This window comes from Arachis hypogaea, chromosome 14 (genome assembly GCF_003086295.3).
Source record: "Arachis hypogaea cultivar Tifrunner chromosome 14, arahy.Tifrunner.gnm2.J5K5, whole genome shotgun sequence".
Classification (NCBI taxonomy): domain Eukaryota; kingdom Viridiplantae; phylum Streptophyta; class Magnoliopsida; order Fabales; family Fabaceae; genus Arachis; species Arachis hypogaea.
This window is the reverse complement of record NC_092049.1, coordinates 134,741,307-134,765,762: the sequence shown is the minus strand read 5'-3', so window position 1 is coordinate 134,765,762 and position 24,456 is coordinate 134,741,307. Positions and strand designations below refer to the sequence as shown.

General features: G+C 35.0%; 2 protein-coding genes across 4 annotated transcripts; one reads left to right on the top strand and one right to left on the bottom strand.

Moving 5' to 3' along the window:
• The first annotated feature begins 7,592 nt into the window (after positions 1–7,592).
• On the top strand, positions 7,593–13,861 carry LOC140178903 (uncharacterized). 3 transcript variants are annotated; one of them, XR_011871894.1, is made up of 7 exons: positions 7,593–8,006; positions 9,830–9,920; positions 10,045–10,766; positions 12,452–12,685; positions 12,890–12,982; positions 13,075–13,175; positions 13,288–13,861. XR_011871894.1 is itself a non-coding variant. In XM_072216130.1 (6 exons), the coding sequence occupies exons 3-6, from the start codon at positions 10,725–10,727 to the stop codon at positions 13,105–13,107; spliced, it is 402 nt and encodes a 133-aa protein (XP_072072231.1). In that variant the 5' UTR covers positions 7,593–8,006; positions 9,830–9,920; positions 10,045–10,724; the 3' UTR covers positions 13,108–13,861. The 3 variants fall into 3 exon arrangements, 1 of the variants encoding a protein (XP_072072231.1); XM_072216130.1 differs by having other exon boundaries at positions 13,075–13,861; XR_011871895.1 differs by having other exon boundaries at positions 12,345–12,982; positions 13,075–13,861.
• Positions 13,862–16,363: 2,502 nt separating this feature from the next.
• Positions 16,364–20,303, bottom strand: LOC112744367 (uncharacterized). Its single transcript, XM_025793977.3, has 2 exons — positions 17,361–20,303; positions 16,364–16,916 (listed from the first exon to the last, which is right to left on the bottom strand). Exons 1-2 carry the CDS (start codon positions 20,212–20,214, stop codon positions 16,555–16,557), a joined length of 3,216 nt encoding a protein of 1,071 aa, XP_025649762.1. The 5' UTR covers positions 20,215–20,303; the 3' UTR covers positions 16,364–16,554.
• Between the last annotated feature and the right edge of the window lie 4,153 nt (positions 20,304–24,456).

Sequence of the window (24,456 nt, the reverse complement as noted above, 5' to 3'; positions counted from 1 at the left end):
GATAACAGTAGAGTTTTATTGTTAGATATTTGGTGGGAGTTTATTAAAATGTCACATATAAAATATATTGCAGAGGTTTTTAAAAACCCCCTCTAAAAAATACCCACAAATATATATAAATCTTGTAGTGCGATGTCATCTGCCGCTGACATGTTCAACCCGGGCTGTGGAAAAAAAGTAGCTTCAACTTCTTTATTCTCTCCTCCCATGTCATACAAGTCTCGTGGTTTTATATGAACCACTACACTCCAATCTTGATCTACTTCATCACGCACATAGTATACGAGATGAGCTTCTGATGCCAATATGTATGGTTCATCCTCTTCTCGATCACCGGTGTGTATCGGATGAGTGAAATTAACGCTGGTAAGGCTCAAATGGTCTTGTTTGATGCCTCTGCTCGTAGTTGTATCAGTCCAAATACATCTTAACAAAACCATTGTATTATCCAATTTTTCCATAATATGGAACACTACCAACAGCCACTCTATTATCACACATGCTTGCATAACTTCTTGTATTGGATGAGACATAAACTCCACTATTTTGAATTTTCAGCCCGTCTTCCTTTGTGATAGTTCTAAATTTGTACCCATTGATATTGTACGCCCCAAAACGTCTTGCCTGAAGTATGGGACCGCATGCCAGCAACTTCATTTGTTTCGAATGTATAGTACTGTCCATTGGAACCTGGCACCATAAATTAGATTTCATTCATATAAGACGTTGGAATTCATAAATTATAATTCTAGGGCACAAATATGTTGATCAGGGTAAATTTCTACGAACCTCATGCTTGAACCAGCGAGGAAATTCTGCATGCACAACACGGTCAATCTTAGATTGCGACCTTGTTTGATGCCGTAATTTTTGCTTCATTTCTGCCCTAAATGTACTTTATGACACAACAGCAAATTATTCCAACGACTGAGTATGTGAAATGAGGTATAATCGTGCTTCAAAAAAACATGTGCATACTTACTCAATAAATGGAATGTCAACCTCGCAATTCACTAGCACATGACGATGTGCCTGATCTTTTTCCATTAGAGTCAGTTTAAAATGTGAAACAGCCCCCGAATCCTTTCCAATTTTTGGGAACATGGTTTTTCCTGTATTGTGTGTAATATCAACAGGTTGATCATCAACTCGCGCTGGTCGGTTGATCCTAGTCTCAATATTATCCAAATATCTAGAACAGAATGTCAAAATCTCCTCGGATAAATAGCCCTCCGCAATGGAGCCTTTTGCTTGTGCCCTGTTACGCAAATATTCCTTCAATCGTCCTAGTACCTTTTATATAAATAGGACATAACACTTAGTATATACGTAATGAGATAAAATAAATGTATTAAAGGCATTTAGTAGCAAGTTAACCTTTCTATTAGATACATACACCGATAATGTACCGGGCCACCAAGTTTTAGTTCATCAACGAGATGCACCGTAAGGTGAACCATGACAGTGAAGAAGGATGGAGGAAAAATCATTTTCATCTGACACAGAGTTTGCACAACAGGATTATGAAGGCCACCAAGCTGCATAGGGTTTATAGCTTTCCCATAGAGTTCTCAGAAAAATGAAGACAAATTCGCAATCACAGTCGACACCGGACTCGGCAATGCATTCTTCACCAAAATCGGAAGTAATTGTTCCATTAGAATGTGGCAGTAATTACTTTTCAACCCAAGCAACTTGCACTGTCGTAAGTCAACACAACGAGCAATATTGCTCGAGTAACCATCTGGAAAGACCACATTCTGTAGAATCTTCAGGAATACATTCTTCTATGGATTTGACATTGTGAAAATTGCTGAACGATATTTACCACCTTCGTCCGGCCACAATTCAGGCCTTATGCCCATACTTTGTAAATCATTGCGAGCTTTCAGATTGTCTTTTGATTTGGCGCCATCGTTTAAGATAGTGAAGACCACATTCTCACAAATATTTTTCTCTATATGCATCACGTCAAGGTTATGACGCAACATGTGATCCTTCCAGTACGGGAGTTCAAAGAACACACTCATCTTTTTCCAATACGAGTCATCTTGATCTGCATCTTGACCAATACGTCTTCTTTTGGCTGTCACAGTTGAGTTCTTCCCAAATGAAACTTGCATGTGAGACTGTTGCCTTAAGACATCTGTTCTAGAATACTTCTTCGGTAGATCTCTACTTTCAACTTATCCGTCAAATCTATTTTGGTCTAGTCTATATTTATGGCCCTGATTCAAGAAGTGACGATGGCCCATGTAACACCATTTTTGACTGAATATTAGTCGCTGAGACTTAGCGTCCACGTTACACGTAGGACATGCTAACCCACTATACGTGTTTCACCCAGATAAATTTCCCAACCCTGGAAAATCATTAATAGTCCACATTAGCACCGCACGCATCTTGAAAGTGGTCCCCTTGTTAGCATCGTAAGTTTCAACGCCATCCCACAGTTGCTTCAACTCATCCACCAAGGGCTCCAAATAAACATCTATGTCATTATCTGACCTTTTAGGACCGGGAATAATCATAGATAGTATAAAGGATACCTATTTCATGCAAAGCCATGGAGGAAGATTGTACGGAATAAGAATCACAGGCCAAATGGAATACTTCGTACTCATATTTCTGAAAGGATTAAATCCGTCACTAGCTAAAGCTAAACGAACACTGCACGAATCACTAGAAAAAAATGGATACTTTGCATTAAATTCTTTCCATGCTTATGCGTCCCTTGGATGCCTCAAGAACCCATCATTATTATCAGCCTCTTTATGCCATAACATGTCAGTTGAAGTTTTGCTACACATGAATAATCGTTGTAGTCGTGCTATCAGAGCAAAGTAACAGAGAGTCTTTGCTGGTAGAGGCTTTTCGTTTTTCCTGACAGGTATTTTGAGTTTTGTAATGGAACCCTTTTCGCGTCTTTTGCTTCCATCGTGAAGTCTACATTACTTGCACTTGGTCGCGTCCTCATCATACTCCGATATAGCATGCAATCATTCGGCCATGCATCTACCTTTTTGTATTCAATCCCTAACTTTCGGATAGTTTTTTTGGCTTTATACAATGTGGACGGGAGTTTGGCTTGCTCAAACATATCCCGCAATAAGTCCAGAATCATCGACATAGCCTTGTCACTCACACCGCACATACACTTAATGTGATAAAGCTTCACTAGGAAAGATAACTATGAGTATTTCGAGTAGCCGGGATATAATTCCTCCACTCCATCCGCAAGAAGATCGGTGAAATCCCGGGCCTCGCGACTTAAACCATCGTACAAGCACAGTAACTCCAGATCATCGTCTTCTACATGTTCGCCCGTTGTGGTTTCCTCACTTTCATGAGACATTGTGAAGTTAAATGCCTCGTGCACCATTTGAAAATATGAATTCACCTCGGTTGTAGGTTTCTCAACTATCTATGTGCAACTAGAGCTCTCTTCAGTCGGTTTCTCATCATGATGCAACCACATAGTATATCCAGGCGGAAATGGCTTTATCAACAGGTGGTCGTACGCATCCTCTCTTGTTTGCATATATTGAAACCCACATTGAGGACATGGACACTTTATTATGTCATCCGACGATGCATTCGCAAATGCAAAGTCTAGGAACTTGTTAAGTCCTCGTCTATATTCTATGCTATCTCGTGGCTTAAGAATCCAGGTTTTGTCCATATCTATTATACATCGAAGATATGATTTAACAATTAATATGATACAACTTGTTCAACACTAAAATAATGTTAAAGAGCTTAGGGTATTTTATCCGCATGATATAATTTATACAGTTCTACTTGGAGTTAAAATATATGTTGTGTTATTTATAGAGTAAATTCTTTATTAATATTTGTAATAAAAAAAATCTTTAACATTATGTAATTCACCAGAAATTTGTTTTAGGGTAATTATGTGCCTATTTATTTATTTTTTTGATAGTTACATATCCTCAATGGAGTGAGTACTAATTGATGTTCTGAAAATTGGTTCAAACTGGCCCGTCCAACCGGTCAAACTGAGAACCGTTAGCAAATGCGGTTCGGACAGAAGGAAAAACCGTCAAATTCAAAAACAGAATTTAAACCATCAAACCGGCCAAGAACCGGTCAGTCGAACTGAACTGTGACCCAGCCGATTTTTAAAATTTTGCCAAAAAAGTGAAAAACGCTGCGTTTTAACTTGAGGAACCCTCAATCTTTTGCTTTCACCCAAACACCCATAGCACACTCTCGAGCCTCCATCCCTCCACGCTCACCAGTCACCTCTTGCTCTCAGTTCCCATGTATCCAGTCTCCACTCTCTACATCAAGCTTCCAGCGCAACCTCCGTCCAGCCACCGCCGTCGTCGCAAGGTCCGTGGAAGTCACCGCAAGTTCCTTTCAGCTATCTTTCCATTCCCGCAGCCAGCTTTCCTTTCAGCCGTCGAAATTGCAGCCACCGCCAGCGCCAGTTTCACTGCCGCAAGGAGTAGGCCACAGCCGCTGCTCATCACACTCAGGAGCTTCTCTCTTCATCCTTTCATCGTTCTTCAAGTCCCCAAACCCTGTTCCCTCTCACGCAGGTGCGCAGCTTTTTCCTCGAAGGCAATGGCATAATTTTTTTTAATTCTCGTTCTCTGTTCTTCCTCTTTTTGCTCAGAACAAATTTTTTTTTGGGATTCTGCTAGTGCTAGTGTGCTACTCAGATTGAAATCTGTCTAATTGAATGATTAGTTATGCGCATGTGTTGTATTGTTCTCTGCTTTGGTTGAATCATTGATTTGAATGATTAGTTTATTTTAGTTTTTTGGTGAATGTTTCTTAAAATTGTGCAAATTTTATTAATGGCTTCATTTTTTTTAATTTTCGTTCTCTTGTTCTTCATTTTTGTTGGATTGTAACGAAGAATAGCTCTTTTGTTTTAAAGAATCAAGATGATCAAGAACAAAATTGAAAGAAGTGTAATCAATTGTATTAGTTGGCCATGTGTAATCTTTAACTTATTCCTTTGCACAATACTCATCTCTTCTATTTTTCTGCTGCATAACTTTCTTTTTTAGTGTTCCTGTCATTATCCTTTCAGGGATTACTAGTGCTAATGCGCTACTCATATTGAAATTCACCTTATGGAATGATTAACTATGTTCATGTGCTATTTTGTTCTCTGCTTTGGATTGAATCATTGATTTGAATAATTAGTTGATTTTAGTTCACTTGTTTAATATTGGTTAAAACTGTGCTGAAATTTTTGTTAATTTTTATTAAAATTATGCTAAAATTTTTTTAAAAGTTTATTAGGAAAGAAATAAATTATGCAAAAAATTTATTAAAATTATGATCAATCTTTGTTAAGAAAGAAGTAAATTGATCATGACTAACCTTTTAGTTCAATGAAAAAATATATGAATTGAATTAGCTCAATTAAATTAATTAATTTATTAATTTAATGAGTCTATTTAAATTGATGAGCTCAAAGATTTTTAATACATATTATGATTTAAAACAATGAATTTGGTTATAATAATGCATATGTGGATAATAATTTGATTGATGTTTTTACATGTAATGTTTTAAATTTGAAAAATATTTTAAAGTTTATATTAGATTATAATTATGTTGTACGGTGTGTTTATTTATAATTTTTTATTATTTTATTATATAACGATTTTTTTGGTTACATCTCGGTTGAACCGGTTAGACCAGTAAACGAGTGAACTAGTGACTAAGATGGTTCGATGACCAGTTCAATTTTCAGAACCTTAGTACTAATTAATACCGAGTAGAGGAACACAACAAACATACATAAAAATTTGAGACAAACTATTTAACTAAGTATTAAAATATTAATTATTTAGGATTTATATTTTTAATTAGAAAATGAATACATTAATATTAATTTAATATGTCACATAATATCAAAATTCATTAATAATTGACTATTACATAAAAATAAATAATAAGGAATATTAAATATTAGTGAAGTAACAAATAGGATAAACATGGAGTATATTATTATGACAAGCCAAAAGATACTATAAAATAAAAAGGGGACTAAAAATATACAAATAACTCATTACTCACCTTATTTTTGTAGGTCCAAGATACCAAAACAAAAGTTTGAAATGTTTATAAAAAAAAGCAAAAGAGTTAGTAAACTAAAAATAAGCTTTAAAAAATTTATCGCTTCAACGAAACATAAGTTTTATAACAAAAAATAATTTAATATAATTATATTCAAAACAATAATTTAAAAATAATTGAACATGAAAAAAATATTTCACAAACAACAAACATAATAATAAACAAAAAACAAAAGGTTCGATGATATAAAATGGCCACAAAATCAATTTATTGTTTCTCCTTAAATAGAACATATATATATACTTGGTGGAATGAGTACTAACTAGTATTTAGTAGAAGAACACAACAAATACACATATAAACTTGAGAAAAATTATTTACCTAAGTACTAAGATAAGAATTATTTTGGATATATATTGTTAATTAAAAAATGTACACATTAATATTAATTTAATATATCACATAACATCAAAATGCATTAATAGTTGATTGTTAATTAATAATAAATACTAAGGAACATTAAATATTAGTGCAGATAGAAATTGGATAAACATATGATATATTGTTATCACAAACCAAAAATATTGATGACATAAAAAAGAGACTAAAATATTTACAAATAAATCATTACTCACCTAATTCATGTATGTAGGTGAAAGAAAACAAAAATGAGCAAAAGAGTTAATAAATTAAAAATAGTCTTCCAAAAATTTATTGCTTCAAGGAAACATTTTCAAAAATTTTACACTAAAAAATAATTTAAAAATATTGTATTCCTTACAATAATGGAGGAATAATTTAATAATAATAAAATATATCATAAACAACAATCAAAATCCAAAAAAAAAAAACAAAAGGATAAATGATATAAAACGGTTTTAACCTCAATTAATAGTCTCTCCTTAAATAGAACAAAAAATAATCAGAAAAAAGGAAAACGATAAATATAGAATAAAATAACCAAAATGGTCATCCAAATAAAAAAAAAAGAGTTTAAAAATTCTTTTAACGAGATTTTCACTTTGTTGCACGATTGTGTAGAATGAATATTTGAATGTACACATTAGAGAAAAAATTATCATCTAGCACTGATAATGTGGTACCTGGATGAATGTGTAGTTGATAAAAAAATACAAGAAAATCACAAAAGACTGTTGGCTCCTAACATTTGAAAAGAAGAATAGTTGAGCTATTGAGTTTGTGATTATACGAGATAAATAAGTTATTATATAGACTTCCAAACACCTTTAAAATATAACTAATAACCAAATTTGTTGTGAAGATAAGATAAGAAAACATAATTGCCATCTATTCCCGCATTTTCAGTCACTAACATTTTAAACAGAAGGCATTTCCTTTCTTTATAATTAAGTAAATGAATGGATAAAATAATTATAATGAGAAACGGACTTTTAAAATCTGATAACTTAAATTCTTAAATTTTAAATCCACCGGCAAATAATTTGATTGAGATGAAATTGATAGGAATTCAAAAAATCACCCAAGATTTTAGACGACAGTTTCTCCTATATGCTTTACTTACTCCGCACCTCCTTCACCATAAACCAAAAAACCCTAAGACAGCTTAAACCCCAGATCACAAACCCTTCTAAGTGTAACGCAAGAACTCCAGTCAGCTTCATCCTCTAGAGCACCACCACCCATTAACGCTGGACCGCCTTCTATTGTCGTCGTTGCACATCGTGCGTGTCGTCAGCCATTGCTCCTTGGAAGGTCGCCCCCATCTTCGTCGTTTGGAATTCCTAGAGTGATCGGCATAGCAGCCTCCGTCGTTATCTACAACGGCATCCCTGTGTTCATCGATTAGGGAGTCGTCCTCAACGTGGTTCCTGTTTTCGTCGCCTCTGAGGTCACTGTGAAGCAAATTATTTGAGACCCCTGTCTCTATCTGGAGGAACCCACTTGTATTCTCCATTGTCAAGGTATGTAATGCATTTTGTAATAATGCATTTAGTGTTTCTGTGATACATTTGTTGGTTGGAATGGGTTTGTGGCTTCGATTTTTGTTGGAAATAGTTTTCTGCGATAGTCTTGAGCTGGGGTTGCTGCAGGAGTCAGTATTGCAATTCACAATAATCCATGTTTCATAATGTGGTCAATGTAAATTGTCAGGTTCAGTTATTTTAGAAGCAACAACACTCTGAAATTCGTTGGTTTTGCATGTTATTGGGTTGGAAATAGGTGTTCGATTTAGAAGAGAGCAAGTATGAACATCTTTCAAATCTTTAAACGGAATGCACTTTGCTTTGTTACCTGCATGTATCTGGATATCCATTCCTTTTGTTTATTTGGAGCAATTTTGTTTGGTTTTGTAAAATTCATCCTAAATTTAACTATCTGATGGTAAATTGAGACAGTTAAATTCATAATATGCCATTCTCATAGGCTTCATCGAATGTCATAGCAATATTAGCTTGATTCATGATTATTTTTTAAATAATTGTATAAAATCTAAAATTATCCTCTATAATTTTTGCACCCTAATTTATTGTTTTTGAAGTCTCATGATGCTGATTTGAGTTTTTGTGTAACTATTGTAGTTTACTGTGGATAGGGCTTAATACATCTTTTTTATGTGGGGTTGCTGCCGACTGACTGTCACAAGGGCAACTATATATCCTTCTTGCTTCTGCATATTCTGGACTTCTGGTTCATCGTTTGTCGTTGTTTCTCCTTTTCTTTACTTTTTTTCCTATTCTGAGTTTTCCTTTATTTTGTTAAAGAAATTTGTTCCTAAAAATCTGGGTCCACAATTTTTAGTGGTTATTGGACCTGAGCACATCTGAGGTGGTTATGGTTTATGCATGGACTGATTAACTTTTTTATTTTTGTTCTTGGTTTTGATTTTTCTAATCCTGGTTAAGGTTGATCGTTGACCTTGTTTTCTATTGTTATGTAATTATTTGATCTGTTTTTTACTAGTATGATTTTGGTTGTGAGTCTTGGATCTAGAGTGTATGTTGTTGTTGATCTTTTATCTGTTTTTGTTCTTGATTCCTGGTTTGTTTCTTAGTTGTGATATTTATGAATTTTGATATTAGTGCATTTCAAATTAGTTTGGCTGTGATATTTATGCATTTCGAGATTTTATGTTAATGATTTAACCATTAATGCACACACTAACTCATGTTTCTAGCATGCACATTAATTGGTAACAACCAAATTCAAAACAAAGTTCAAAAATGGTGTCCACTACTTAGTATTTATCATTTCCTTTCTTATTAGATGAAAGAATATTCCAGCGAAATGTGCTAAAGTGGATTTGTTAAAACTAGTTTTAAAACTAGATTGTTGATTAAAAAATCTAGTTTGGAGATTGAATTTCTAAAAACTGGTTTTAAAATTGGAATTTTGGTTAAAACATCTGATTTTTTGGGCTAAAAAATCTGCTTTTAAACTGGGATTTTCAAAAAAAAATTGGATTTTAAATTTGGATTTCAGAAAACTATATTAAAAATCGGATTTTAGAGTTGGACATTAAAAAACTAGATTTTCAATTATGTGTATTTCATTACTTGAAAAGATCTTAGGATAAATGCTAAATATTATAGAAAAAGATCTTCAAACAAATAATGGTACCCAAGCAAACGTTCCTTATTTAAGAAAAATTAAATTACACTCTGTAATTTAAAAAAAAAAAATTGTTACAGTATTCTGTTGGTGAAGGTTTGAGTTCTGTTAACTATTGATTTTTGCATTGTCATTCTATTGCTAATTGTCTAATATGACCTTATGTTGTGTAAAGGGTTAATCAAATACCTAGGAAACCTTGGTACACCGTTAGTACTGCAGCCGGAACTGTTGCTGCCCCTGATAGTCAAACCCATGCTACTTTGGTGAGTTAAGTAATGAAACACTTATTTCAAATGTTGACTTGCCTTTTAGGATAGACTTTTAGTCAATATCCTTTGTGAGAATACTGAAAAAAAATGGTTGATGTACTAACTACTTTGTTTTTAGCCCACGGATGGAACGAAGGATACGGGAGCAAATACTTCAAGTGCACAGCGACGTGCTAGAGCGCTTGCACCTTTGCATTCCGGCAACGATGCTCGACAATATCATGCTAATGTTGTACCATTTCGACCACCGCGCAATGAAATACGGCTGGCTCCGTCAAGTGACATGGGTGACACTCGAGCTCCTGCAACACGCACAGAGCATCCAGATTTACATGAAGTTGCAGTTGACTATTCAAAAGATGAAGACTATAACCCGGAGGCAGATGAGGTTAAGTCGTTCGATGACCATGTCGACGACTTATTTGCCGTGCATGAAGTTGAACGTCAAGGCAATGCTAACAGCAAAAAAAAGGACACCGATTTTTGGGAAGTTGATGTCATAGGTATTATTTTTTTGCTTGTATCTTAGAAACTGTAATTAATCTTCTCCTTGCATTCTAATTCTCTTAGTAAACTAACGTTTAAAGCTTTTTTCCTCTGTTAAAAAACGGCATGACTTCTTGTATGGAGCTGACTGTTAAGGAGGCATTAGTACTTCCTCCTGGAAGGAAGATCGTACTCCAACATAACAGAGAGTTGCAATAAGTTGGTCAGGCAATGGGCCTACTAAGCGGGTTCTTAGGGACTTTGGGGGCTGATTTTCAATAGTTACCAATTTGTGAAACTAGTTAGAAGACAATGAACAAGGCTTGCACGGAGTATGCGTTTGACCAGGTTAAGGTAATTTTTAAGTTTGTTGATAAAGTAACTATATACCAATGCTTTAAGTTTTTTTGGGTCGTTCAACCGTTTTTCAACTGTAGAATGCTCGATTTTTTCTCTTGAATGAACAGTACAATGGAAAGATTAAGACGCACACACATGATATCGACCATACAAATTCTTAGAGAATATCAATATATATATATATAAGGACTCTTTTGTTTAGTGTAAATTGCACTACGTTATTATATAGCTTAGTTCCAAATCATCCGGTCCTTCGTGTATAGCAATGTAACCAATAATAATAATAATAATAATAATAATAATAATAATAATAATAATAATAATAATAATAATAATAATAATAATAATAAAACTTATAAACCTCATGAGATTGTGAAAGCTGCTTTTATAGTAAATAATTAGAGAGTGACTAGCTATTATTTATGACTTTTGGTTAAATCAAAATGTCAGAAGAAAATAAATATGGTACACATTTGCACAAGTGGAATCCGTTACCCTTCTAACTTTGAAAATTTGAATGTTTGTGGTTTTAATTTTTTATTGAGAGATTATTTGATTATTGACTAGCTTCAATTCTGCTGTTTTTCTATTCTATTATTCTCCGTCAGTAGATAGATTTCTTTATTTTTCTATTTTTTTTGTTTTTGTCTTGTAAATTAGAGAAGAATAGTGCATGTTGGGTTTCTTTTTGTTCACTGCTTTGAATTTTGTTGATGAGAATTGTTCATGAATAATGATGTGTCTTCTGATAATATGTAAGTCTATTTCAGGAGGTTAATTATTATATGTTTTTTTTCTGTTAATTTTTAGTCCGCTCCTCCTCAACCTTCCCGACCAAAAACCCATTCACCTTTCAACTTTATTATTTTTGTCCCTGCCTGTAGAAAGCTATTGTAGAAGAGATTCAGCTTGATTCCTTTGTAGGATTGATGGGTACTTTTACCAAAAAGTTTTAACAGATTGTATTAGTAACTAATACCATTATTTAATGAAGTGATATATACTTGATCACTACTAAGCTGGTCCAGCAAGGGGATTCTTCTCATATCTTGAAGGTGATTTTTCCACTATCATTATTGGGAATATTTGTGGCATGTATAATCAGGTGAGCAGTCCATCAAGATTTGATTTGATCCTGTTACTGATAAGGTGTATGTTAGGAGGGAATATAGAGGGTAAGAGTGGCTTTCATGCGCTTGTTCCCAGTTAACTTTGATTACTGAAAAACAAATACTCAATATTGATCCATCTTTGTCAAGGGTCTCTTTATTCTTGAAGTTCATGATCAAGGTCCACCTACTATGATTTTTTGTCTGTATGATAATCTCTTGTTAATCTTTATGTGGACCAAGTTATGTGGCCTTATGTGATTAGGCATGCTTATATTGGTTGTGATTCTTGCTCTTTATATGGTTATATTGGTTGTGAAACTTGCTCTTTATATGGTTATATTGGTTGTGAAACTTGCTCTTTGAACTTAGCCTTTTGGATAAAGTTTTCATGGTCAAAAGCTCTCGATCTATTTGCTTGTGTGTTGATTTGATCACTCGTGTATAAAATTCTGTGATGTAGTATGGATATGGAGTTCAAGTTAAGTGGTTACAATGACAGTTTGAAAGCACTGATAGAAGATCTTTATCATGCACATTGTGTTACCTTATGATCTGAACTATTTGTAGCGAGTCTTTCACTATGAGGACGATGGAAGAGGAAGAATAAAGCAGGAAATTATACAAAGAATGGGAAGAAACTGGAGGAACGCAAGAAATCTTTTGTTTCATAAGCTTTATGACAAAGAACAAACTTTTGAGGAAAATGTCAAGCGTAAACCATCAGGAATAGATGCAAATTATTGGAAATGGTTTCTTGAATATCGGTTGAAGGAGGACACACAGATAACAAATATTGAGTTGGTATTTCATTGTATTCGATTTTAAACCGTCATGAATTAATACTAAACATGCTGAATTTATTATGATAGTGGAAAAACTTCTACCCAAATTATCTTTACCTTATGCATTTTTGTGTTTCCTGAAATTGTACATGGCTATGTTATAGACCGTTATCATTGTATTAATTTATCCCGTTAATATTTATGTTTGTCTTTTTATTTGTAGGAGAAGTGTAGAAAAAATGCCATAAATCGTTCAAAGCAATTGTACACACATACTGGAGGTTCTAAAACAATGGCAAGAAAGAGACACGAAGAAGTAATCAATTTAAATTCAGTTTCAGAATTTTGACTTGTTTTTGGTAATATAGTGTTGTTTGTTATATGATTGTGTCTTGATGAATGTTATAGGAGCAACGGCAGAGAAGGCCTATTGGTAGATGAGAGACATGGACCATGAGTCATAAAAAAAGGATGGTTCGCATATGAATGAAGATGCACATGTTGTTGGGGTAAATCATGTTCTTTAATTTTTCAAATTTCTTTTTGAATTTATAACATTGAATTTAAATTAGTGTAAATCCGAATCTCACATGTTTGTATGAAAAAATTGAACATATTGAGGGTCAAGACGCCTCCAGTAGTAAGGAACTTTCACAGAATGATTCCCTTACACAAGTGCTTGGAAAGGATCACCCAAGACGAGTTCGTGGACTAGGTTTCGGTTCATGTCCCACTCAGTGTTTTCGTAATATTTCACAGCAGTCTGACTCCGGTGTGCAGATTGAGAAGTATTAGATAGAGATTGCAAAACTTAAGGCGGAGGCAGCAGAACTCAAGGCAGCGGCAGCAGAGAAAAAGGCAAAGAGACAGAGAATGGAGGCAGAGGCAACAAAGGAGAAGGCAAAAAGACAGACAATAGAAAATTTTTTAAGATACATAATCCAGCAACAAAGAGGTAATTTGCCACCTAAAATAGCTGCAGATCTGGATTCTTTGGAAAGTGCACCGACCTCATCCCATGCAAGATGATGTGCTGGCACTAATGATCTGAATGATAAATCTTGGAATGTGAATACTTTTTAACTGTTCACTATCCTAATGACTTTTGAGATATTTATTTGTAGTTTACAGACATCGATGCACTGAATTCAAATTACTATTATAATGAATGACTTTTGCATCAATATTTTTGTTCTGTTTTGTGTGTTTTAGTTTGGTTGGTTGTTGGTTGTTTTAATAAATTAAAGCAACTTAGTGGAAGAACATATAAGAAATTAAAGAATTGGAATATATTATTATAAATTTGGATTTTTACAAAAAAAAAAAAAAAAAAAAAAAAAAAAACTATAACTCTACATTTGGCAGCGGTTACAAATCCGCCGCTATATTTAAACACAGCTATTCAACAGATGGCATTTTGTAGCGATTAACAACCGCTGCCATCTATAAGCAGCCCTATTTACGTTTTCGTAGCGGTTAGAACTGCCACAAAATTATTTCGCCGCAAAATACCATTTAGTAGCGGTTATACCAACAGTTACTATTAACCGCTGCTAAAGGTTTAGCTGCACGCTATCTTCCAACGGGTTATCAACCGCTATTATCCGTTCTGCAGCGGTTAAAAATCGCTACGAATCAACTGTATAACCGCTGCTATTTGTCGGATGTATTCCATGCACACTTGTTACTTTTAAGCACTGTCAACATTAATCTACACATGTAGATAGAATTCTTCTATCTGCAGTAAAATTTGTCTTTGTTTAAATGTTTATTTCGATCTTTTAACTATTTTATTAACAGGTTACATCAGCTACTCTCGTTTGTTAACCGAGACTGAATTCTCTAACGTTTTTAATAGTCTACGACTAATATGACTTTTTTGAATCATTAAGATACACTTAATTAGTCTTTAAAATAATTGACTCGGACTAGAATGTGTATTACTCATAAAGTATATCAGGGTTTTAATTAACACTATAAATGTGGAAAAACAGCCATTCTGATACGTGGTGCAGACTTGCAGTTATGTTGATGTAAAATTTGGAGAAAAAAGAAGTTGAACTTCTTTTTTTTCTATTGGGGATGTAATCTTATATTATGAGAATAAAATTCCAAAAAATTAAGGGAATATATTTATCTTTTTTCTATATAATTTTTGCACTCAATAAACTTAATTAAATTTAAAATAGGAACTAATTGTAATAATCATTGAAAGTTGTTTACATTAACAATTTTAATTTATAAGTTGTGCAAATAGTTTATAAATTTCAGAAGTTGTAATTTTTGGAAAAAAAGAAAGAAAAGTAAGGATAGTTTTTTGGAAACACTACTAAAAATACCCATGAAATTTACGAATGCTGACAAAAGTATCCATAAATTAAGAAAATTAATGTTGTACTCGTGAAAGATGAGTTCCGAATGACAAAAGTATCCAAACCTTAATTTTTTGTTGATAATTTTATAAAATTCTCAAACTATCCCACCCTCAATCTCAACTCACTTTTTTAACCTTCTATAACCCAACCTGCACCTTTAAAACCCTTGTCATGGAGTCTGAAACTACTCCTACAATAAACCAGGCCGAAATCAATGGTAGTTGTGGTGGTGATGGAGGATTGGACCTCAACCAGTTCAGTCATAAGTTTACAACTCATACCCAAACCAAATCAATCAAACACCAAAAAATACCCAAAATATAAAAATTTTCAAATCCATTCATCCGATTTCAATTCACTTTAGTAAAAACAAAAACAGAAACAGCCATCAACTATAAAAAACCAACAAATTCATTCATCTAATTTAAAATTTACTTCAGCAAAAATTAGAAGTAGAAGTAGCCATCAACTAAATCTTCTGTAAATCAATCTCAACCTTCATAAAAAATAGAAGCAGATTAAAAAAAATTAGAATAGTATCTTTTTAATAGTAACTAAATCAATTTCTGAAAAAAAATAAAATAAAAATGTTTAAAAAAAAGAAATACATTTTTCTTCGCCGGGTGTAACATCGTCGACGGTCAGCAGCGCCGCCTCCCTTTCTTCTCCGATTTCTCTTTATCGAACCCTTAGTCTGCATGCAGCAGCACCACGACTTTTCTCTCCTCAGGAGCGCAACGACGACGTTCTCCTCGGCTGAGTCAGGCATGCCACGGCGACGTTATCCTCAGATTGGGTCACAGGCGTGCGACGAAAGTGTTGTAGTCGCCTTAAGAGTGAGAGGGGAGGAGATTGGCGGTGATGGGGTAGGTGGGTTGCAGACGACAGTGAAGTAGTAGGAAGAGAGTTCTGTGACTCTGTGAAGGTTTTTGAAAGAGGAAGAAGTAAAGAAAGAAGAAGAACTGAGAAGAGAGAGAGTGACAGTAAAATGGGGTTGAGGGTGGGGTAGTTTGAAAATTTTATTAAAAAATAAAAAAAAATTAAGATTTGAATACTTTTGTAGTACGGAATCCATCTTTTATAGATACAACGTTAATTTTCTTAATTTATGAGTACTTTTATCAGCGTTCGTAAACTTTACTTTGGTAGTTTTTTCTAATTTTTTTAGTAAATTACCGTGGCTATTACTATGGTTGATATAATGATTATGAAATATTAGCAATACTTAAAAGGAGTAGCATAGAAATAATATCATTATTTAGCAACATTGTAAATACTAAATACTACTATACTATGTTTTTTTTTTTTTGGGACCGTAAATAGTATCGTTCTCTAAGATTATGATTGAGTAATTTTTGCACAGGTGTAGTTGTTTTTTTTTTTTTTTTGGGTTTAGAAACGGTATAAAGAGATCCAAAAAAAAAACCCTAATTACAGACTAAGCGGGACAAAGCTACTCCTTGTTCATCATCAGACAAAAAAATTACTACCTCTCAGGTGTTGGAAAAAACAATCAGTATAGTTGTCCAACTCTGATCATTGGAAATTGGTCCACCAAAGTGGATCTTCCTATTACAAGGGCCTTAGAAACTTGATCCATTGTTGGACGAGAACGTGGGCTTGTTGTCAAGCAAGAAAATGCCAACCTTGCAACCAAGATCACCTCCTCAACAATTGGACTCTTGGTGTTGGGTTGAGGAAGCCTTTGATCTAAGATATCAATTAGTAACAAATCATTGACCATTGATGCTGTTGATGTTGACATTAATGATGAAATGAGATCCCCAGGGTGCTTTCCCATGATAATCTCCAAAGCTAGTACTCCAAAACTATACACATCACATTTCTCATTCACTTCCATAGTTTGTGCAAGTTCTGTTCCAAAATAACACAAAACAAAGAAGCAAAATATAATTACTAAGTCAATACTTTCTTCATGGAAAACTCAAGATACAAGTAAATATATAATTTAGAATTTGAAATTACAAGTATATTTTACTTTAATAGTTGAAATCTATGCCATGTAAGTAATTAATTGCTTGTCAAATATAGTTATTTTGAGTTTTTAACGATGTATCATATTAAATGACATGTTAGCATGTGAAAGAAAGATTGAGAAATAATGTGTAATTTGTCACACAACTTCAACAATCAGTTTTACATTATCACTTAATGCATCTCAACCATAAGCAAAATTGAGCTGTAAAATATAACTCTAGGCACCAATAATGATTCATGAAATATAATCTAAAACAAACAGGACAAGTGAAAAATGATGTGATCACTATCATTTCAAAGTTATAAGGGAAAAGGTGTAACCTGGAGCAGCATAGCCAAAAGTACCAGCAAATGTTGTCCAACTATATGAACCAGGCTTGAGAAACTTAGCAGTCCCAAAATCTGAAACGTGAGCTTCATACCCTGAATCCAACAGAACATTCTTGCTCGAAATATCGCGATGAACTATAGAAGGCGAACAATCATGATGCATGTAAGACAAAGCATTCGCGACGCCCTTAACAACATTCACCCTCTTATCCCAATCAAATTCAGCAGCATGTGTCTCATTGCTTAGTATTTGATCCAAACTTCCACCATCCAAGAACTCATAAACAAGAAATGAGAACTGTGAATGTGAACAGAATCCATAGAGCTTTATGATGTTCCTGTGCTTTATCTGTGTCAATGCTTGAACTTCAGTTGTAAAAGCCTTTGTTCTTGAAACTTCTCCATCAGTTACTACCACATTATGAAGCTTCTTCACAGCAACAACTTGTCCTGAAGGCAATTCAGCTTTGTAAACATGTCCTTGGCTTCCAACACCAATGAGATAGTAATCATCAAAATTCTTAGTAGCATCAATGATGTTCTCAAACATGATTTTCCCATCATAGCTCCATATTGTAAAGTCTGGTTCAACTCTTCCTTCTTTGGCTTGGACTTCACTTTGGTTTCTCAATTTCCTTTTACTTCTGCAAAGAAAGTACATTGCAATTCCAACCCCACAAAGAACCATTGCTAGACTCACCAAAGTAATGATTAATACCAACAATAAGATGTGTTTTTTGCTGCTCTTTTTGAGGTTGGTTGAGCATTGAACCAATCCTTTGATATTCCCACACAAACCTTTGTTGTTCTTGAATGAACTAGCATTGAGAAAAGCAGGAAAATTTGGAATTGGCCCTTCAAGATGGTTATCTGACATGTTCACAAATTCCAATGTCAGGCTGAATTTTGATGGAATAGTACCTGAAAGATTGTTATGTGACAAATCCAACACTTGCAAGTGTTGTAACCCTCCAAGGCTTGTTGGTATTGTTCCATCCAATGAATTTCCACTGAGATCAAGAGATACCATTGATTGGCCAAACACAGAGGGAATGCTTCCACCAAGCTTGTTCTTGCTCAAATTCAGCTCCCTTAGCTTCTGTAAATCCACAACTTCTTTTGGAATAGCGCCGTTCAACTCGTTTCCTCCAAGATTCAAGATCTCAAGACTCTGAAGCTGTCCAATTTCTGTTGGAACATTTCCTGAAAGAAGGTTGTTGCCAATTTTGACTTGGACTAGATTCTTCAACTTGCCAAGTTCCTTGGGAACTTTTCCAACCAACTGATTCGATGAAAGATCGAGCATACCTAAATTGGTTGCCTCAACAAGTTCCAATGGTATAACACCAGTGACATTGTTGCTTCCAATTATAAGACTAGTAAGTTTAGGACATTTTCCCCAGTTTGGAGAAATGTGGCCATAAAACTTGTTGCCACTGAGATTGATGTAGTCCAAATTTGGATATACACCAAAATCTTCTGTTATGTTACCTTCAATGTGGTTTGAATCAAGCCTTATTCTAAGGATACTAGAGCAATTCTTCAAGGTTCTTGGTACTGGACCATTGAAATTGTTATGATCAGCACTGAAGTTGGTTAATGCACCACCTAAGCATATTTGTGATGGCAAACTACCAACAAAATTGTTCTCAGATAGCTGCAAATTTCCCAAGTTTATGACATTATTCATTTCCTCTGGAATGCTACCATTGAACTTGTTTGTGGCTAATTGAAGATCAGTGAGCCTAATTAAGTTACCTAAAGTTGAAGGAATAGGACCAGAGAAATTGTTCTCTGCAAGGACAAGAACATTCAAATTGACCAAGTTTCCTATAGTTGAAGGAATTTCTCCTGAGAATTTGCTTTGGTACAAGTACAATGTGGTGAGCTTTGTCAAGTTTCCAATAGAATCAGGAATAGGACCAGACATTTGAGTTTGAGACAGATCAAGCATTTCAAGATTAACCAATTTCCCAACTGAACTTGGGATTGGACCAGAAAAATTATTGGTGGAAAGTAAAAGGTTAGTCAAGTTAGTCAAGTTCCAAATGGAGGGTGGAATTGGACCAAAGAGGTTGTTTTGAATGAATTGAAGAAAAGTCAAATGGGTCAATTTTCCAATTTCTGAAGGGATAGTGCCAGAGAGAGGACAATATGACAAATCAAGGAACCTCAGGTTTGTTAACATTCCAATCTCCTTTGGAATTGATCCTGTCACAAGAGAATTTCCTGCAATTCCTAAATACTCTAAGTTCCTCAACATCCCAATTTCTTGGGGAATTTTGCCTTCTAGATTATTTCCTCCTAAATCTAGGTGTGACAAATTGGTCAAGTTTGCTATATTAGCAGATATGCTACCATTGAGAAGGCAGTTAGAAAGATCAAGCTTATGTAATGACCTCAGTGCCCACATTTCATTGGGAATTGAACCATTGAAACGATTATAAGACATGTTCAAATTGGTAATTCTAGACAAGTTACCAATTTGTGGAGGAATGGTACCATAGAAGGAATTGTTGTTAATGTCTATGCTAACAAGGTTGGGAAATGAAGAAAAGTTTAGTCCATGGAGTGTACCTTTAAGTCCATAATTTGCAAGAATTAAGGTGGAGACAGAGTTTGACTTATTATTATCACATTGAATTCCTTCAAATTTGCATGGACTAGTAGTGCTGTTCCAAGATGATAGAAGACTTTGACTATGGTTGTCAAGGGTAGATCTCCATTTCAGGAGAGCATTTGCTTCACTATCTTCATTATCTCCAGCAACTTGGGTTGAAGGGAGTGTTAGAATCATACACATGATGAATGTGATGAACATAGTTTGAGACAATAATGGTACCATGATTCTTGTACAATAATTGGATTTGATTTCTGAATTCAAATATTTGAAGACAATAGTATTAGGTATGTGATGTTGATGATTATTGAAGTTGGTATGGCCGTATAGATTCTCATATAATGTATTATATCATATGTTATATGTTATATATTATATTATAAATAGTTTCACAAGGTAAAAAGAAACCGAGTGTTATAGGTCAATAAATGACTACAATGTAAATAAACATGATCCTTAAACTATGCATAAATTGAGACAAACGTTTCGTAACTTACGTTGTAACTATAGTTAGTTTGTCCTTAAATAAAGGCACGTTCCCATTTTGGTTGTCATAAATTTTATTCTTCTATGTTGTAAACAATGTCCATGGCTCCTTGTCTTTCATGACCAGTCGCATTACTTTGAAGAAAATTAAGCATGAGTGTCTTTTATTTTATTTTAGTTTTCTATAGGATTTTGAATATACATTACTTTAGAAAGCAAGTTGGCTAAAGAAAATGTACGTCAACTATTCACTGGACTAAAAATTATTGTGTCTGAAAGGATGGGGTGATAATTTTCAATTGCTTGGAAAAAGACATATATAAAGAAAGAATTACGCTCACCAAAAAATAATTAGTCCTTTAATTTAATTGGCCTATTACTTAATAGTCGCAACAACTTTTGTAGAGATTATTTATTGGGAAATTAATCCTAATTAAGAGGACCGCTAACACGGGTTAATTATAAAGAAAGACTAATTACATCAAAATTATTAAAATATATCTCCTATTTAAATAAATTTTTAGGAGAATGGACCACAAGATTATTTTAGATAGACAATAATATTTTTAATCAATTTTTGGCATTAAAAAAAATGTTAGAAAAATATAAAGATTCTAATTCAAAATTTTTAAAATTTGTAAATATTAAATACTTATTTAAATAGATCAGTAATTTGACCATTCAATCAACCAAATAAGTTAGTTCAAGTCTTTTCTTTCTAACACTATTGAGTAAATAGCCAAATTGGTCCCGAAAGATAGCCCATTCTGCAAACGAGTCCCCGTAAGAAAAAGATAATAAAATTTGTCCCCGAAAATTTTAAAATTAGTAACGTTAGTCCTTCCGTCAATTCCGTCAGTGACGCCGTTAACTGTTGCTTAGTTGGCTGTCAGTGTGGCATATGAGCATGCCAGCTTGGCGCAGAGTGGCTGGTGACAAGATATGTTTCCATATGTATGTCAAATTAGTCCTAGGTTCCCAAACCCTAATCCCCTCTTCGTTTTAAATTGCCATTGTTGCTGCAGCTTGAGCTTGGTTCTGCAGAGGCCGAAAATTCATGAGCGGTTGCACGATGGGTAGCGCAGGTGGGGGTCGCAGTGGACATGTGTCGCAATCACACGGAAGCCATGCCTCGAGCTCTTCGCTGCGGTGGCGGAGGAAGAACTCCGACCAAGTTTGCTTTTGTGGGCTGAAGACAGTGATCAAGAAGTCTGGGACAAGAGAAAATCCTGATAGATTGTTCCATGCTTGTCCAAGATACCGGGTGAGTTATCAGTGTAGTGTTCTTGAAGCTTCAAATGTTTTTAGTTGGATTTTGACAATTTGGTTCCCTGAGGTTGTGCAGAAGGGCAGCCACTGCAATTACTTTAGGTGGGCTGAGGACGACGATTATGAAGGATTAGAGAACTTAGGAGAAGTTAAAACTGATGCACAAATGGAGAGTGATGCTGCTTTGTTAAACCATAACATATCTTGGAGAATGATGACCGTAGAAGCTGAAGTAAAAGCACTTAGGATGCAGCTGTATTTTGGATTAATAGTTGTGATTTTGGTTTTTATGATTATGTGTATGTTCTTTAGTGGGAAGTGAAGCAGTTACTGTCAAAAGGTGAAAAGGATGATGCTGTGAACCTTGACAGTTTTCTGTTGTTGTGAAAACCCTGTATGTTGATGTTTATTTACTAGTAAAAAGGTTATTTACATGCAATTTTTTTGTTGATCATAACATAATATAAGCAAATCAGTCATAGCAGAATAAAAATTAAGTGAAGTAGGAATAGAAAAACATGACAACATCACCAATGGTGAAGTAGTTTCCATTGTCTGAAATTCAAATAAGAACATTGTTTTAACATGATAATAATCCAGAAGGTTGTAGCTGACAGTTCAAAGCAGTACACCATAAAGGGCTATACAAAAAACAGGGCTATTGAAAATACCACAACTCCCACATTGTTTATAAAAACTAAAATTTAGCCCCGACAAAATAACAGATACTAGATGCCCTATATCTTATGTCTTCAAGTCTTAAAATCATTCCATGTCTTTCTTTCTGGGAGGTTTGAAACCCGGAGTTGGAACAAATGTCATGAAGCTGGCAAGTTTCTTGGCTGTTGCGGAGCTGCTACCCTTGATGGTTTCAGCAGATACAGCATGTGCTCCTGGAGAGGCATTTCCCTTTGCCCTGGCCCTGGTTACATGGAGTTTTGGAGGCCTTCCTCTTTTTCTAGTCTGCATCAAACAGTTTTCATCATTCTCTGAAATCAAAAATAGCTACAGTAAACAATGCTAAAATTAAAACCTTTTACAACATTACCTGAGTGACATTGCTTGAGGTTTGGGACTGTTGTGTCAGGGGAAGCTGAGGCTGCTGAGTAACAGGAATTTCAGTTTGTTCATCTGGAGCAGCTACTGCAACTGCAGGTGGTGTCTGTATAGGCTGAGTGTGATCTTCCTTTTCTGCTTCTGGACCAGGTGCAGGTTGTGGTTGTTGAACAGCTGCAAGCTGCAATTGCATCATCCTTGCTTTCTCCTGAGCATCGTCCTGCTTTTTCTTGCTGCAAGTTCTCTTGTTGTGGCCCACCTCTCCACAGTACATGCACCGAATTGGAGCATACTTCCTTTTCATTTTTGTGTTCGTGCCAGTGGGTCCTTCATCCTTGTCCTTCCTTCTATTTGTTGTTGGTCTGCCTGGTTTGGGTTTGATAGGAGGTGGAACAGGTGCAGGAGAACCAGTTTTCTCCCATAGATCTTGTCCCTTGACAGGATTAACATTGAATTGGTATGTTCTTCTGTAAGCATCCATGCTCAACCATTCGTGGCAATACTCCTCAGGACTCTTATCATTTTTTTCTTGGATGGCTGATATTGCGTGCATACAAAGCATGCCTATATTTTTCAGAAAAAAAAAGGCATTCAGTTAAGTATTTTTCAAGGTATGCATATGAAAGATGAAATAAGTTATGAATTCAACCTGTCAACTGCCAAAACCTGCAGGAGCAAGTATGCTTCCCCAGATCTACCACCATATTAGTAGGCCATCCTTGGACTTCATATACTTCCTCTTTCGCATCACCCGACCAGTATGGAGCCCAGTTTCTGGATAACTTAATAAGAGATTCCAGCCTACTCTGCTGAAATGGAGCAAGTTTTCCTTGATAACTCAGAAGCTTCAGTCTATTATCAGACATGCTTTTCATAACCATTCTTCGTACCTCCTCTGCCAGACTCAGAATAGGCTTACCTCTGTCATGCTTCGTCTTTGCATTGAAGGATTCACAAGCGTTGTTGCAAATGTTGTCCACCTTTGGCCCTTCACTGAAATGGGCTTTGCTCCAAGCTTCCTTCGGCCACTTGGCTAAGTACTCCCAAGCTTTTTGATTGATCCTTTTGACTCTATTCATATTCCTCTCGAACTCAACCGGGGTCCTCGATCTTGCACACTCCCAGACCAAGTCCTTAAGTTCGACGCTGCCCCACTGTTTCGAGAAGTTCCTCCACAAATGCCACACACAAAATCTGTGTGGAATAGCTGGGACGAGTTCCTTGACTGCTGGTATTAACCCCTGGAAAAAAAAGTCAAGCCCGACAAGATATACAGTCATAACAGTCCTCAAAGAAGCATCATTAAATCAAAAGAGTCCTTAAAAATCAAATCGTGATTCAAATTAGTCCTCACCTTCTGCATGTCTGATATGAAACACAAGTTTTTTGCCTCATATTCTCCCAGGTCTGATAGGAGCAGCTCCAAGAACCATTTACAGTTCTCTTTGTTCTCAACATCAACAATTGCGTACGCAATCACAAAAATGTGATTGTTTGCATCCTGTTCGCATGCAGTGAGAAGCTGTCCTCCGTGTAAAGTTTTCAGGAATGCACCATCTAGACCTATCAATGGCCTACAACCTGCTTTGAAACCCTTCTTACAAGCATCTAGACAGACATAAAATCTCTCGAACTGTGGTGGATTATCAGTTATGG

Excerpts from the sequence above, each read along its gene's own strand:
- LOC140178903 (XM_072216130.1), top strand. The coding sequence starts at position 10,725 with ATGAACAAGGCTTGCACGGAGTATGCGTTTGACCAGGTTAAG. Across the intron at positions 10,767-12,451 it reads ATGCGTTTGACCAGGTTAAG|CGAGTCTTTCACTATGAGGA; the intron begins GTAATTTTTAAG and ends AACTATTTGTAG. Across the intron at positions 12,983-13,074 it reads CAAGAAAGAGACACGAAGAA|GAGCAACGGCAGAGAAGGCC; the intron begins GTAATCAATTTA and ends TGAATGTTATAG.
- LOC112744367 (XM_025793977.3), bottom strand. The coding sequence starts at position 20,214 with ATGGTACCATTATTGTCTCAAACTATGTTCATCACATTCATCATGTGT. Across the intron at positions 16,917-17,360 it reads TTTTGGCTATGCTGCTCCAG|AACTTGCACAAACTATGGAA; the intron begins GTTACACCTTTT and ends ATTTTGGAACAG.